The sequence below is a fragment of the Haliotis rufescens genome, unplaced genomic scaffold, assembly GCF_023055435.1.
Source record: "Haliotis rufescens isolate VD_foot unplaced genomic scaffold, xgHalRufe1.0.p SCAF_17, whole genome shotgun sequence".
Lineage (NCBI taxonomy): Eukaryota > Metazoa > Mollusca > Gastropoda > Lepetellida > Haliotidae > Haliotis > Haliotis rufescens.
This window is the reverse complement of record NW_025963857.1, coordinates 24,564,142-24,581,308: the sequence shown is the minus strand read 5'-3', so window position 1 is coordinate 24,581,308 and position 17,167 is coordinate 24,564,142. Positions and strand designations below refer to the sequence as shown.

The following is a 17,167-nucleotide window of genomic DNA, read 5'->3' as shown; positions in this document are numbered from 1 at the left end:
AGAGAATATATGTTAGGTGTGCGAGAATGTTTTTCGGATATGGTGTTAGAGCTATTGTAAATCGTGAGAGAATGTTTTTCGGCGTGAGAGTGTTTGTCGGTTGAGATAACGTTTGTTAAGAGTGTGAGAATGTTTGTTGGTCTGGGAGTATGCCGGTTTTGAGAGAACGTTTGTCTGGCGTGAGAGAATGTCAATTTTGAGAGAACATTTGTCATTTTTATTAACAATTGTGAGAAAATGATATCAAGGTGGGATAGTATGTCAGACCAGTGACCATATCTTTGGTCAGACCTGCTGATATGTCAGTATGGCAGAAAACTGCACGTGTTCTGGCCATATTTTTCGATTTTTAAAGTATACCATACCACCCTCACATGTTGTTTCCTTAGTCATTCGTAATTCACCACAGCTGAAAACACTTTCCAGAAACCCGCAGAGTCCAAGCCATAATGTTACTCGGATTGCCTCGGTTGATTCCGTCATAACACGGTGGATTCCGGGTTACAGCAGTAAATGATTCATGACAAACTTTTCCCATTCCGGAACAAACCGAATACCTTCTGGTGGGATACGGAAAGATGCGAGTGGTGGCGAATGATACTCGGCATGTCTTTATGCAACGAAATCGCCTGAGTCACTGGCCTCCACAGTGTTAGGCAGATAAGACCCAACTGGCGGCTCTGTCACAGTACGTACACTCGACATTGGCTGTTCGTCACACAGCACAACAGAACGTTGCTTTCCTTCGGGGACGACAGAAATTGACTTGACTTTGCAATCCATGGTACCAGATCTCATCTTTAAGGGAGCCAGGCTACGACAGACCTTCATTGAGTCCCGCAGGTCGAAGACTTCACGCCCATCTGAAAAACAAATCAAGATATATGACAAGAGAGTTGGGGTGAGTGAGTGTTTGTCGTTTAACGCTGCACTTAGCAATATTCCATCTATATAACGGCTGTCTGTAAATTATCAAGTCTGGAAAAGAAATCTGTGATTGATATATCCCAATTCAGCGATCAGGCTAACACTTGGACATCAAAGCCGCCATAAGCATTCAACATGTAAGGTAAAATTGAGTGAGTGAGTGAGTATGGTTTTACGCCGCTTTTAGCAATATTCCAGCAATATCACGGCGGGGGACACCAGAAATAGGTTGGTTGGTTGGTTTGTTGTTTAACGCCGCACTCAGCAATATTCCAGCTATATGACGGCGGTCTGTAAATAATCGAGTCTGGACCAGACAATCCAGTGATTAATGTCATGAGCATCGATCCACGCAATTGGGATCGATGACATGCATCAACCAAGTCAGCGAGCCTGACCTCCCGATTCCGTTAGTCGCCTTTTACGACAAGCATAGTCCCCTTTTACGGCAAGCATGGGTTGCTGAAGGTCTATTCTACCCCGGATCTTCACGGGTACACCAGAAATGGGCTTCACACATTGTACCCATATCGGGAATCGAACCCGGGTCTTCGGCGTGACGAGCGAACGCTTTAACCACTAGGCTATCCGACCGCCCCTAGTAAGGTAAAAGGAAACAAACATATCCACAGTAAAAGAAACACGTCCCATATTAATTCTCGAAACTAATTTGACCAGGAACTCTTCGCGCTGTGGCCACTCTCGTTCAAAGGTATTTACAAAATTCAACATGATGTTTTCATGGGTACACACTAAGGAATAATTGTTTTTAAAAACTCAATCGAATATTCAAATTTTAAACTGTACTAGGCAAACAATTTACTTTGCTCAAAACCCATGTTTTTGTTTTCGAAATACATTAGGTGTTTCTACACGTATCATGACACATAATTCAACTCATTTTTAACTTAATTCTACTAATTGACTATGTTTTCTTTACTATTTTTTACCTTACGCAACTTCACCGTTACACAACTCCACAAACACGTGACCGTCACGCACTGGTGTTTGATCAACCGGTACAGCTGCGAGTAGTACTTAACTACGGTTTACAAACCATTCGGTTGAATTGAGTCTATCAGTCAGGTTTTCTCTTGATTATTGTGCCTCATAGAAAGTCTAACGAGTCATGAGGGGGATAAGCGATCAATGGAAACTGTGCCACCGTTGTCAATTGGCAACGTGTGTATATTTGGTACACGTGTCCCTAATGCACTTTATTTCTGTTTGTTCTAGCAGCGTTCGGCACAATAGAATATCTGTAAGTGCCATTAAGGAGTGTGTAGTTTCAACGAAGACAAAGGTTTACTTTGCCTTTAGTACCTTTATTAACCAACTGAGCAGACTATGGATGTTTAGTTAAGAATGACGCAAACAGAAATTAACAAAAAAAATCAACAAACATGTTGACAACCGATGACAGAGGATGAAGGGCAGGGATGAAGCCTGGAACAGCTTAATGGTTTGGTTGCAGTGTACATGTATGTTTCATTCTGTAATTATTAAATATAAGGTTTAGGTTAAAGTTTAACATTTTTCATTCACAAATGGTAAAGGATTAGGAACAAGTTGTCCAACTTAGGGCACCATCTCCTTGAATTATTAAGGTGGACTATGGCGCAAATGTTAAGTAAGTTCCTCACAGTTCTACGGTGATAAGATAAGTGAGGGCGTTGGGTTTAACGCCGTTTAACAGTATTCCAGTTATACCACGGCGTGTCAGCTTAATGTGGGCGGAAAGCCCGAAGTGATGCAGGTCTCAGACGTTTACCACTTCGGTGAAACCAACGACCACAGGTATGATGCTGACAAACCTAGAAACATAATCGGGGCGAACCGGGATTCGAACCCACAATCATAGGTTTCTGGCGTGCCCAAGGGAGGCAACTCTGCACTGTGAATCGTGGCGCCTTGGACGACTGGGCCACCCGTGCCCCGATTAGATAAGTGAGCAGATCGTAGGCGTCTACTGCCTTGGAGAAACACACGACTACGGGACGGAACTGAGAGAGCAAGGATTACAATCGGGTTAAATCTTGGATCCGACCCCTCACGCAACGACTCAAGGCTAACACGCCATAGACTAACGCCTAGTCTCTGGAAATACATAATTTTGATAGACACAAACAACTACATTTAAGAGGAGGAGACCCGATGGGATTGGAGATTCGGAACCCGTTACAGCATTACAGTACGGGCTGGGCGGAAGGGAATATAATATGGTTCAGAGGCTGAGACAGAGTGTACACTCCTGGGCCACACGTGGGTACCCGCAACAACAAAATAAAATAATAATTGATGATGATGATGATGATGATGTCACGTGTTGTACACTCAGTAGGCGTTAGGTGTACAGGCTTATAAGACACACGTTGCATAAACATACAATCATTAAAATATATTGCTAATTATACAATATATACACGCCACTAGATATGGCATCGCAGTAATAATAGCTAAATACAAATAAATAGATAAATAGATAAATAGATAAATAGATCACATCACATATGGCAGATGAATGCCGAAAAACTTTCAAAGTCCATAAATGACGTGATTGAGATACGAGGAATGCGTTTTGTTTTCTTTTATATATTATTAAAATAGATGCAGCTAGGGTTTCTCATACAGCTAGTTCTCCAGATCAAGAAGTAGGATGGTGATATAGATCATTTAACATACTCGCCTATATGACAGCTGGGTAATTGACACGCGTATTCATAACTGGTACATTGACAACATTTACCGTTATCTAACATGCAGGCCCAGTGTTTTATAACCGCTATCATATAAAAAGGCACTTAGACCTGCATTGCTTAATGATTACTTTGATCTACGGCCATTATGTGATTAATGGAATGGCGGCGATATTGGGAAACCCACGCACATGCTGTTTTCCACGAGGCGACAGTAATGCTGTCAAGTTCGTGCTTCTCTCCATAGAGCGTACACACACTATAATGAACAATCAGTGATTGTGTGTATATATTCAATGAAAGCGTAATCAATCTACAATGCATCACAACACACAACAAGGACATGCACTAGGGCCATAGGGCATTCGTGACCAACTCGTGTTATTCCGGGACAAATCGAATAGCGACTCGTGCCCCTCTCGTGGCCATTTTTACGACCGGGTTCCGTCTCAGCGCAAACGGGCATACCTAAAACAATTGTCAACTCGTTGCGTAATAGTTCACATATATTTCCCGACATATTATAAATATTTCAGATGCAGTTTAAAGCACATCGGGACAAGCGGAATTATACTGAACACATTTCACTGTGTCTTGGGTATATTTTTAGATGCAAGACACATGTGAAATCAAAAATTATTCTGAGGGTTCTTTGACGAAGAACTTGAAATCATACGCGCATTCTGATTGGTTTGTCGTATTTTCGCACATAACATTCATCGACAGGGGGACGAGTCTTCTTGCAGGTCACGGAAAGGGGCGAGTGGTTACGAATGGCAGTGAGTCATGCACTTTATTTAACGTTTATGCACTAAGAACCTGACATGATGTTATTTCCGGCCAAAATAACAACGTCACTCCTGGGAAGAGCGTAAAGCTTTTTATTATGTACTTCAGTGTGAAAGACTGAGTTTTCCGAAGTCGAGAAAAGGGAGATTTTCAATGAAGTGAACATAACAGTTGATATTTAACTGCAGTGAGCACAACCCTTGATATTTTACAGCTGTGAATATTATACTTTGACTGAACCATAGTCATACAAGAGTTACCTCCCCTCAAATTGTCTCCCTTTATCGTAAGTGTCTGTCCCGTACACCAACTATTGACTTCCATTTACGTTAGTTCCACATTGACAAGGCAAAATAATGACAGATGGTCATTTATGGAATTAGTATCGCTTCATGCCTTTTGTTATTCTCTTGAAAATATTTCGTTATGAAATGAAAAATTCTCATTTAACTCGTCAGTCGAAACTGTTCGTTTCGCAAAGCGCCATTTTTGTTACTTGACCAGCGTGTATTCTTTCGCTTCCAACAGCGGTCTCTTTGTTTTCAAGAATATTTTAGATTTAAGTTGAATGTGTATAATCATATGTATATGTATGATGCAGAATTTTCAGAATTTGGAAAACACCGTTCCTGTGTGTTTGGTAGCCCGGAGAATTTACATTTCGCGAGATACATGGAATATACTCTATATATTATGTCAGAGACCACATACCGATATGGTCTCTGATTATGGGAATATGACATGAAATATTAATATGACCATTTGACAAAAAACGGTAAAATAATGATTTAAATTGTTGATGTTCTTTGTGAACTTCGCTCGCAGTCAGTTAGTCAGTCTGCGAGCTGAGTTCGCACAAAGAACACCAACAATTTTCAATCTCTTTCCCATCTACCACGAATTCCAACATCCGTTCCCGCAGAAGCTTCCCTCTGTTCCAAATACATCATAACTCACAGATAAACATCATAACCCTCACATAAACAAGTGCCATCTGACGTGACCTTTGAACATATTATCTTCTGTCTAATCTTATAAACATAAAGGTCTCCCTAGATCTTGATACAAGGAGGAATCCAATCGGTGTAAAAGAAAAGATCTGATTTGGACGAGATTGGATAACGTCCACATCCCGATAGTGCATTGTTACGAATACTCTCGGTCTTACTTGAAGTACACACCAATCAGAACGGAATGTACGCATAACAGTATGCGCATTTGGATATTAATGTACTGCACGTGATCAAATGACACAGACACGCGCGCACGAACGCACGCACGCACGCACGCACGCACGCACGGATATACACACACAGACAGACAGACACACAACTCTTACACACAGAGAAACACACACACACACACACACACACACACACACACACACACACACACACACACACACACTCACTCACTCACTCACTCACTTACACAAAAAACGACGTTTAGAAAATTATTAAACATTAACAAGTTTTCATATAGATGACCAGTGCGACACCAGAAAAATATATTCACAGACTTAAAACGACTACCGCACCAACATTGTTCGCCTATTATTTGAAAAATTTGCACTTGTATTTTAGATTTGAACAAATAACATTTTTATTTCTCATGAAATGCCCGCACCTAATTTTTCCGACCTTGACAACTCAAATTTCGCAACTGCTATTTATTTCGACTTTTTGCACACGCCATACCATTAATAATGTGTCAGATCCTAGATCCGCCCCTTCATCCGGAACTTAGAATAAAGTTTACTTTCATAGATTTGAATACTTACTATCAGGAGGCTTCTGGGAAAGATTACCAGGCGAGTAGTGAGTGAGTGAGTTGGGTTTAACGCCGCTTTTAACATTATTTCAGTTTTATCACGGCGTGTCAGCTTTATGTGGGAGGAAAGCCCGAAGTGAAACCCACGAGCACGGGTATGGTGATGACAAAAACTAGAAACATAATCGGGGCGAACCATGATTCGAACCCACAATCACAGGTTTCTGGCGTGCCCAAGGGACGCAACTCTGCACAGCGAATCGCGGCGTCTTAGACGACTGGTGCCACCCGTGCCCCCTACCCGGCGAATAAGTGAGTTAGGTTAATGCTTCTTTAAAAGAATTTCAGTCATATCACGGTGTGTCAGTTTAAGTTCAACTTGGAAGCATAGTCCTAAGTGATGCAGGTCCTAGACGCTTACCACTTTCGTGAAACCCACGGGCACGGGTATGGTGCTGACAAACCAAGAAACATAAACAGTGTTTGTTTGTTTGTTGTTTAACGCCGCACTCAGCAATATTACAGCTATATGTCGGCGGTCTGTAAATTATCAAGTCTGGACCAGACAATCCAGTGATTGACATCATGAGCATCGATCCACGCAAGTGAGATATGATGACATGCATCAACCAAGTCAGCGAGCCTGACCACCCGATTCCGTTAGTCGCCTCTTACGACAAGCATAGTCGCCTTGTACGGCAAGAATGGGTTGCTGCATAAACAGTGCGAACTGGGATTCGAACCCACGATCACAGGTTCCTGGCACACCTAAGGGACGCAACTGTGTACGACGAATTGTGGTGCCTTAGATACGAGGGCCTCCCCGAAATATAAACCATTTATGAACAAAAAATGAAACAAAACAAAAATAAATCGCCCACAATCAGTTTTGAAAAAGGTCATGGTAAACAAGACTATTACTTTATCAGAACTCATGAAAATGCACCTCCTTTCTATACCCCCCCCCCCCCCCCCCCCCCCCCCATTTTATCAGCTGTACAAAAGGATTAAACAAAAACTGGTCTCCGTGAAATTGGCTGTTTGCCTTGCTTTCGAACGCCAACTTGTAAATGATAGACACTAATCGATCGTGTGGTATCCCCCAACAATGAAATACCAGGGGTTTGATTGACAGATTAGTGTGCCAGCACGTGCTAGGTAGACACGTGTACTGCTTGTACATTACAGTTGTATGACAGGTGGCTGTGCCAGTCCGTGCACGCGAGCCACCATTTTTGGACATCGGTGATCGATAAACCAACCTCAATAATGGACATATTCACGTGAACTTTACCAGTTTACGGTGGTTGTGTAAAGATTGGTCTCTGTGTTTTAGTGCTGCCGTTTCCATGTTTTCGAGGGGGCCTTAGTTAGGGTTGATTTGTAGAAACTGTGTGACGAAAACATAGCACGATCATGTAAGCTTCGTTTGGGGATTCGGGGCACGGGTGGCCCAGTCGTCTTAGGCGCCACGATTCGCTGTGCAGAGTTGCGTCCCCTGGACACGCCAGAAACCTATGATTGTGTGCGGTTCACCCCGATTATGTTTCTAGGTTTGTCGGCACCATACCCGTGCTCGTTGGTTTCACCGAAGTGGTAAACGTCTGTTACCTGCATCACTCCGTGCTTTCCTCCAACATTAAGCTGACACGCCGTGATATAACTGGAATACTGTTAAAAGCGGCGTTAAACCCAACTCACTCACTCGTTTTAGGATTAACCAGCGCTTAGAATGAATGCTCGATGACAACCTTTAGGCTTTGTTATTATTATTCACCCGTCTCTCTGCCCAGTGGGGATTCTGGGATAGAATTTGTCCCCATCACCCTAAGCTGGACGCAAAAGTGTATTTGTGAGTATGGTTTTACGCCGCTTTTAGCAATATTCCAACAATATCCCGTCGGGGTACACCAGAAATGGGCTTCAGATGGCGTACCCATGTGGGGAATCGAACCCGGATCTTCGGCATAACGAGCGAAGATCCGGGCTAGAATAGGTCTTCAGCAACCCATACGTGCTGTAAAAAGCGACTATGCTTGTCGTAAGAGGCGACTGAGCTTGTAAGAGGCGACTAACGGGATCGGGTGGTCAGGCTCGCTGACTTGGTTGATACGTGCAATTGCGTGGATCGATGCTCATGATATCAATCACTGGATTGTCTGGTCCAGACTCGATTATTTTCAGACCGCCGTCATTTAACTGGGATATTGATGAGTGTGGCGTTAAACAACAAACAAACGAGCGAACGCTTTAACCACTAGGCTACCCCACCACCCCTGTACGCAACATGAAGCTTGGAAGGGTAGTCCGGTTTGGTAACTTGGTTGATTGTGTTTCATTGTTCATAATAACAACCACTTGTTTATTTCACCCAGATTCGATACTTTACATAACCGCCGTCATATAGGAGGAATATTGTTGGGTGAGGCGTTTAAACAACAATCACTCACTATCGCCACAAACTGTTACCAAATGTATCCGTTTCACTCACTAACTTCTTCTCAGGATCGTAGTACTTACATTTTGGTTTTGGGATAAGCGTGCACGTCATGTAGTGTATGGTCATGTGTAGAAGGTAGATGTAACCTCTTCTGTAAGTTCTCTTCATAACTCCGTACACTATCGGGTTGACAGCGACGCCCATGTTGACTATACGCATCGCCCAAAACTCAAGCTCCTCACACTTACCAACTCCATTCAAACAGGCCACGTTTGCGAACTGAAAAAGAAAGGATGGAATGGTATGGAAACAACAATATCAATACCTGAAACAGAAATTAACCGAAGGGGTTTACGCAATCCTAATTTAAACTGCCGGGCAAAAGAAAGTATACACTTGTAAATTGGATTTAACCAAAGAAATGCCAACGTTATTTAAACGTTCTAGGCTGAAAACAGTCAGAACAGAAACACAGTATGATGCCCGTATCAAGTACATCACAATCATATGACAGTTTATCGTTTGTTTCATGTTTTCCACCATCAAACACGGGTGTATGCGTTCTTTTGCTCGGCGGGGGCACGGGTGGCCCAGACGTCTAAGGCGCCGCGATTCGCTGTGCAGAGTTGCGCCCCTTGGGCACGCCAGAAACCTATGATTGTGGGTTCGAATCCCGGTTCGCCCCGATTATGTTTCTAGGTTTGTCAGCACCATACCCGTGCTCGTGGGTTTCACCGAAGTTGTAAACGTCCGAGACCTGTATCACTTCGGGCTTTCCTCCCACATTAAGCTGACACGCCGCGATATAACTGGAATACTGTTAAAAGCGGCGTTAAACCCAACTCTCTTACTCACTCAGTCACTTTTGCTCGGCAGTTCGTGAGGTTTAACGCCGCTTCGAACAATATTTCAGAATTATCTTGTTATCCAGGTATCCAACTACATCCGGAGTTAGCGCAACTTTTTTACTTTTGTTTGCTGATGCTGTAATTCATTTGTTGGACACAACAAAAACGAATTTGTGGTCAATTTGGACAAATCTAAAGTGGTTGTCTTTAAAAATGGATTCACGGCTTCAAAGCACGCAACATGGTACTTGCAGGGTTACTACCGACTTTACACGCGAGGCAGTTTAGTCCCCGAACGTAGTGTGATGCTACGTGGCAGTGTAATTGACACTTCCACACAAAATGCCATAGAGAGAAGCGACATGGTCTCACAACACAGGCACCATATGATGGGAGGAACCGATTCCCACGTTGCATGCTTGTTTGATTGGATGCCGTCAAATACCGATGATGTATTGCATACCTAATCTTAGAACATGTCTGCAATCGAAACGGAATTACAAACTTTTAAATGACTATTCCCTTGGGTTATTTTTCTAAACAGACGCAGTTCATATCACAACGACCTTTGTAGCCACACATGAATGTGACAAACAAAACGTGCAAGTACCCAGTCATTTTTAACCTTCTTATTTATCGCCAGATTTAAGAAAGTACACTATATTGCTAACAATATTACGCGACTTCATGCTCTCAGTTAAATTATGACTTATTTAGAATAGATTTAAGTAAATGTAAAAGTTCGTTTCTTAGCTGTCCTCCGTCTTTTGTACATATTGGAGTGAGTTGGGTTTTAACGCCGCTTTTAACAGTATTCCAGTTATATCACGGCGTGTCAGCTTAATGTGGGAGGAAAGCCCGAAGTGATGCAGGTCTCAGACGTTTACCACTTCGGTGAAACCCACGAGCACGGGTATGGTGATGACAAACCTAGAAACATAATCGGGGCGAACCGGGATTGGAACCAACAATCATAGGTTTCTGGCGTGCCCAAGGGACGCAACTATGCACAGCGAATCGCGGCGCCTTAGACAACTGGGCCAACCGTGCCCCCTGTACATATTTGAACTGTGATAGTATGTAATTAACGAGAGGGAGAGGTCTGCTTGAGTTAAGAAAACTTATTCCAATTATTTCCTTGGGAATAAGATATGTTAAAATAAAAAAAAACAACACAAAAAACAAACAAGCGGCCATTTCAAATTGATCGAAATTGGCCAATATGTATTAAGGGCGTAAATATAGTTACACATTTAGCTGTAAAATAGTGGTTCGGGAGGAGATATTGAGAATGCAGTATATGTATTTTTCTGAGAATGTTTTATTTAGTCTTTTTAGAAATACCGACACGTATCATACACTCTTGTCAATACAAACAGATGATCCAACCTCTTAATGATATACATATATTCATAAACGGTGAAGTGAACATTCAAAATGATGTTTTCAATATGGCTGCCGTAGCGGCCATGTGTATTATCGGATCGGAATCACTTTTGAACACATGCCATTACCGTTTTCATATATAAATAGCATCATAAAGCCAGTGGACTCACATGGAATGTCCAGAATTTAAACTGTTGCATGGGCTCCGCGATTATAAAACAAGATGGAAGGGTAAACGAAAACTAATACAAACCGACAAAACGGATTATGTGTTGTAACATATACCACAATGACACATGCAGAAATTGCTACCGACGAAAAAAAGGGAAATAACTATTTGAATCTGTAAATAATCGAGTCTGGACAGGACAATCCAGTGATTGATGTCATGAGCAATTGGGATACGATGACATGCATCAACCAAGTCAGCGAGCCTGACCGCCCGATCCCATTTGTCGCCTCTTACGACAAGCATAGTCGCATTTTACGGCAAGCATGGGTTGCTGAAGACCTATTCTACCCCGGATCTTCACGGGGTTGCTGAGTTTTGAGCAATATGAGATGGCAGTTAAGCTTTGGTGTTTCGTCGGAACAATAAACTAAACATAGCTAAACAAAACCAAATGCTTTCGTTTAGATAGATAATGAATTTATTATCAGAAAATGAGAGAGCGAATGAGGTCTACGCCACTTTTAGCAATATTCCAGCATTTTCAAGGCTGGGGACGCCAGATAATCACCCAAGAAGTTGTAACCAACCTTAGTGAGCGGTTTTACGCCGCTTTCTTAAAAACAAAAATAGCAATATTTCAGCAATATCACGGCGGGTACACCAGAAATGGGCTTCACACATTGTACCCATGTCGGGAATCGAGCCCGGGTCTTCGGCGTGACGAGCGAACGTTTTAACCACTAGTCTCCCCGGCCGCCCTGTAATCAACCTTATTGTTGACATGAATACTACGGATATTACAACTTTTTGGGGTCTCTAGGCAGTCGATAATTCCGGAGTAGACTATACATACAACCCACGGAACAGTACTTACCAAATTCGGCAACCACGTGACGAGAAACAGCAAGGCAACAACGCCCATCAACTTCGCAAACTTCTTCTTCTTCTCTGTTTCCTTTGATCCAGGCTGTGATAGTTTGTTCTGATTGAGCTCATAAGCGATGCTGATGTTGCATCCGACCAGGGCAATGATACCGATGAATAGAAGGATAACGGTGATATAAACAATTTCTTCGACGTACAGGTCTCCAGGCGAACCGTCCGCCATCTTGCTGTCGGTAATGGCGCAGTACCACCCAGCCTTGAGTCGAACAGGATACTTCAACAACGGAATAGACGCCAGTAGAAGACAGAACAGCCCTTCAAGAGTTATAATGGCTTTGATTTTCATGGGCGTGAAGTTCATACGTTTGTATACAAATGGTTTGGTGATTGCAATCCATCGTTCTACGTTGATGAGGACGATGATGGCGAAGGTGGTGTAGATGTACCAGACGACGGTGGCGGCGCTGAACTCACAGAACACGCGGCTGTTGAAATACTCGCCTTTGATGGAGGCGATGATGCTGGGGGTGAACACGACGAAGGCGGTTAGGACGTCGTTTAATGCCAGACCTCCGATGAGGGTGTCGGGAACGCTGTCTCTGTACTTGGACATCATGCAGACGATGATGTACGTGAAGAGGTTGCCGATGTAGGCGACGGGGATGACGATGCCGTTGTAGAAAATGACGAAGGCGAGAGGAGGCGTGAAGTCGACACGAGGCCTGAGGTATTCATCCCCGATGCTGTTGGTGCTAGTATGGTTAGAAATCATGATCTTGGAGTCCTGGTGCTCGTGGTCTGTGTTGTTGATCATAATGGCGGAGGCAAGCATTACATTTGCTTAAAACAATTCATCAAGTTAATTCACTGAACAAAGCCTGATATATCCACTGAGACACGTTATAAACAGTGTTTCTGGATCAGGATAGTTTGTCTTTCAATGCTTCCTTGGAGGATTCCAGTAAAATTAAATGATGGCTTCTGTAGAATTTGAAAAAAATATATTTGAGACGTAATTCCTTTCTTCCTGAACACAAACAAACACGTCCCTTTCGAAACGATCCTGAAATGTCCGAGCGGGACAATCTGGCCGTATATATAATGATTTTCCCATGTTACACAAGTCCATCAATTACCATCTATGGATTCACAAACCCAGCACAACAGAAATCCCAGAGTAAAGTAACAGTTATCTCCCCTGATCTTCATCCTGCAGTTGCATAAGCTAGTCACGTTTCTCGCGGACAGAGGAATCCATTGATAGTACAGAACCCTTCCTGTCTGTGTTTACAACAGAGATAGGACTACGTGGCATTCGACAGTGAGTCTTCAGAGAGGGCAATCGCAGAGCCTGGCCTGGCTTCTTTCGTACCTCAGAGCTGGAACATCAAACGTAGACCACTGACACCTACTTCCTTCAATCACCAGTGCCGCTATATACACCATTACTTATATCTACTCTGTCCCACCATCAAGGTGGTAACAGGTTTGAGCTTAAACAGATTTTATGTGTAAGGTGAAAAACTTTAAAGTTTCATAATCTATATACAAAGGTAAAATCAACATTCCTGTTGATAAGGCTATACGGAATTAGAAAAAGACATTGAGCAAATTTAGATTTCGTAAAATAACCGATAGGCGTTTAACTGAACAAAATTGATGATCGAGGTGGATATTCCTCACCCTTATTGTGGTAAGCAGAATTACAGGTCATTCTAGGCGATAAATTTGAATTAACCCTTGTTCATCTTGATCGGATAGAGATCTCCGTAAGAGGCCACTAACGGGATCGGGTGGTCAGGCTCGCTGACTTGGTTGATGCATGTCATCGTATCCCAGTTGCGTGGATCGATGCTCATGATGTCAATCACTGGATTGTCTGATAATTTACATACCGACGTGATATAACTGATATATTGCTGAGTGCGGAGTTAAACAACAAACAAACAAAGAGATCTCCGTGGTATTGTTTCCGTTGACTACTTACCATACATTGTCTGGTCATACAACTCGATAAATATGAATTAACGCCTATTCATCTTGATCGGTTAGAGATCTCCGTGGTTTTGTGTCTGTTGACCACTTCCCCTACAATGCCACGTCATAATAATCGATAAATGTGACCTGGGGTGCAGTCTCCCTCAAGGGGCAAATACACAATGCCATATATAATGCCTTCTGGCATGTCAATTTGATTCAAGTTCGGCGATAAGCCGTACATCAAGTTTTATACTTGGACGTGCGTTGGTTAAAGTTCCCATTAGGCTTACATGTCTATGTGTGAGTGAGTTGAGATCAACCCTGATTTGAACATTATGCCAGGGGTCGGCATATGTTGAGCATCTGTACTCAATACGGTCATCAAAATGTGCTGATGGAGCTTCGCAATCGATTCATTATAACAACCCTTGTGCGGATGTCAACAGAAACAAAGAAAATATGAAATTTGTGAAAATCGTCGTATCCGCAAGCGAAGTCATCGAAAACATACACGCGAGGCGGTTTTAGCAATATTCCAGCATTATCACCAGAAATGGGCTTCACACATTGTACCCAGGTGGAGAATTGAAACCGGGTTTTCGGCGTGACTAGCGAACGCTGTAACGACTAGCCTACCCCCCCCCCCCCCCCCCCACACACACACACACACACACACGATTACCGAATACGTCATTTATTTGGGATTACCAAGTGATAAACGACTTAGCTACACATTATCCCAACTGAACTATTCATGCCTCCTAATAAATGGGTTGTTCAGCGTATATTACATAAAACGACCAATCCTAAACTCACGATCAAACCGATGTTTGTCTTCCACTAACAGTAAACACAGGGATAATAATCAGTTTAATTACAATCTGGTGGGTTTGTATAACGGATAACAGGCTCTCCAGTGTATTTGATCAGTCAATATAACCGATTGGATGCTGCCGATACCAAGCTTGCATGACCTGGCCTCTATCAAGCTGGTTGAGGTCGACTGGAGAAATTTATGACATGGTCCATTTGGATAATTTTCATCACTGGTTACCTTTAAGCTTGGATTCTATTTCGGCAGATAATCAACTGATTATTCTTTGAATTTTCATATTTACAAACTCATCGTTGCTTTTTACTCATGAATACAGTTTTTAGAATGACCTCGACTAAAAAGCCTTTGTTCAAGCAAATGTACATAAAATGTCATAAATAAATCTTCAGATCGCTTTTACAAATGTCTTTCTTATAATATTGCTTTATAAGATCTGTCTGTGGTGGTTATGAAATTCAGATAACACTTACCTCTACTGACATGGGCCGTGTAATTAGTCAGATGAAAGGCTCTACCATATATACTTCAAGTCATCGTCTTCCTGTATAACCTGAAGTCCTATTTCCTGACGTCCGTGCATTCAGGTGCAATAGAATGATTTGTCCTTAATGAGCCTACCTCAGATATCTGTCACGAGTAACACCACCCCTTCCCTTGCCCGTTTCGTGCAGTAATCCCAGCTACTCAGGCAGACAAAACTAGCGACATCTGAGCCGGTCCGGATGCTGCCTGTGCTACTTCATGCCGTGGAAGTGAGGAAGGCCAATGATACGAGTGTTCTCGAGACTTGAAAGACCGAGTGGCGTCTGTCATGTCAAATCAATGAAACCAATGATCTGTTCATTAGTTCCAGGGCGGTCGGGTAGCCTCGTGGTTAAAGCGTTCGCTCGTCACGCCGAAGACCCGGATTCGATTCCCGACATGGGTACAATGTGTGAAGACCATTTGTGGTGTCCCCCGCCGTGATATTGCTGGAATATTGCTCAAACCGGCGTAAAATCATACTCACTCACTCATTAGTGAGTGAGTGGGTTTAGTTTAACGCCGCTTTTAACAGTATTCCAGTTATATCGCGGCGTGTCAGCTTAATGTTGGGGGGAAAGCCCGAAGGGATGCAGGTCTCAGACGTTTACCACTTCGGTGAAACCCACGAGCACGGGTATGGTGCTGACAAACCTAGAAACATAATCGGGGCGAACCGGGATTCGAACCCACAATGATAGGTTTCTGGCGTGCCCAAGGGAGGCAACTCTGCACATATACATGTAATTGCGGATGACTCAGATGACCACTAAGTAGATGAGCGGAAGCAAACCTGGTGTTGAGTCTTTAGGCAAAGGCGAAGTTCAGGTGTGATGATGGGTTTTGTGACTTACCAGATTGTGTTTGACTCGAATGTGTAACGCTGACTGATCAATATCGTGAATGGGTAGAATAGGTCTTCAGCAACCCATGCATGCCGTTAAAAGGCGACTATTTTTGTCGTAAGAGGCAACGATCGGGATCGGGTGGTCAGGCTCACTGACTTGGTTGATGCATGTCATCGATCTCAATTGCGTGAATCGATGCTCATGATGTCAATCACTGGATTGTCTGGTCCAGACTCGATTATATACAGACCGCCGTCATATAGCTGGAATATTGCTGAGTGCGGCGTTAAACAACAAACAAACAAAGTAATTGCGTGAATAACTTAAAGTGCAATGTTTGCTCAAAATATAGTCATTATATTCGACAACAGACGTCCTTCAGTTCATACTATTGAAGCAGATCCCTTTCCAAGCAGACGACTTCTATATGTACACTTTTGGAGCAGACAAATTCAGTTCACATTGATTAAAATTAAAATAAAACGTAGTATTGAAGGAACACTGTCGGAGTGACCATCGCACCCAAATAAGCAGACAACTTCTATGAAAAAAGCACTTTTGGAGGCAGACAAGCTACTGTCCGCACTGCTTAACATACGTAAAAACTTTCAATCTATTCTATGGAAGTTACAGAGCTTATATCTGACTTTAAAACACACTTGTGGAGCAGACGACTTTTAAGCACTTTTATGGAGCAGACGACTTTTAACCACACCTATAGAGCAGACGACCAGCAGCCCATACACACGGCCAGATGCTATATGTCCTCATTAACGAAATAAATGCATCAGTCCGTCATTCTGTCGTACCAGGCGATCTGTTAAACACGTTTCTGTCACATCACGTGCCGGAATAAAACACGCTAATGAGGACACGAGTCCTTGTTTGATGGTTGACGTGTGTATGTACACGTGATCCTAATGCGTTTCACTCTTGTTCATAGACAGAAGCGTTTCAGTTAATTGACAGTATTTTCTACGGATTCAAAATAGAAAGGCAGAACGGTACTCGTGTTTACACTGAGAACAGCTTCCATCTATAGTACAATGGGTTCTCTAGGCAACGAAGC

The 17,167-nt window shown here is 42.8% G+C and overlaps 1 protein-coding gene across 1 annotated transcript; it reads right to left on the bottom strand.

The window, feature by feature from the left end:
- Positions 1 to 209: 209 nt before the first annotated feature.
- Positions 210 to 13,265, bottom strand: LOC124118766 (trace amine-associated receptor 6-like). The gene is made up of 3 exons (XM_046481022.2): positions 11,903 to 13,265; positions 8,703 to 8,901; positions 210 to 863 (listed from the first exon to the last, which is right to left on the bottom strand). The coding sequence occupies exons 1-3, from the start codon at positions 12,743 to 12,745 to the stop codon at positions 613 to 615; spliced, it is 1,293 nt and encodes a 430-aa protein (XP_046336978.1). The 5' UTR covers positions 12,746 to 13,265; the 3' UTR covers positions 210 to 612.
- Between the last annotated feature and the right edge of the window lie 3,902 nt (positions 13,266 to 17,167).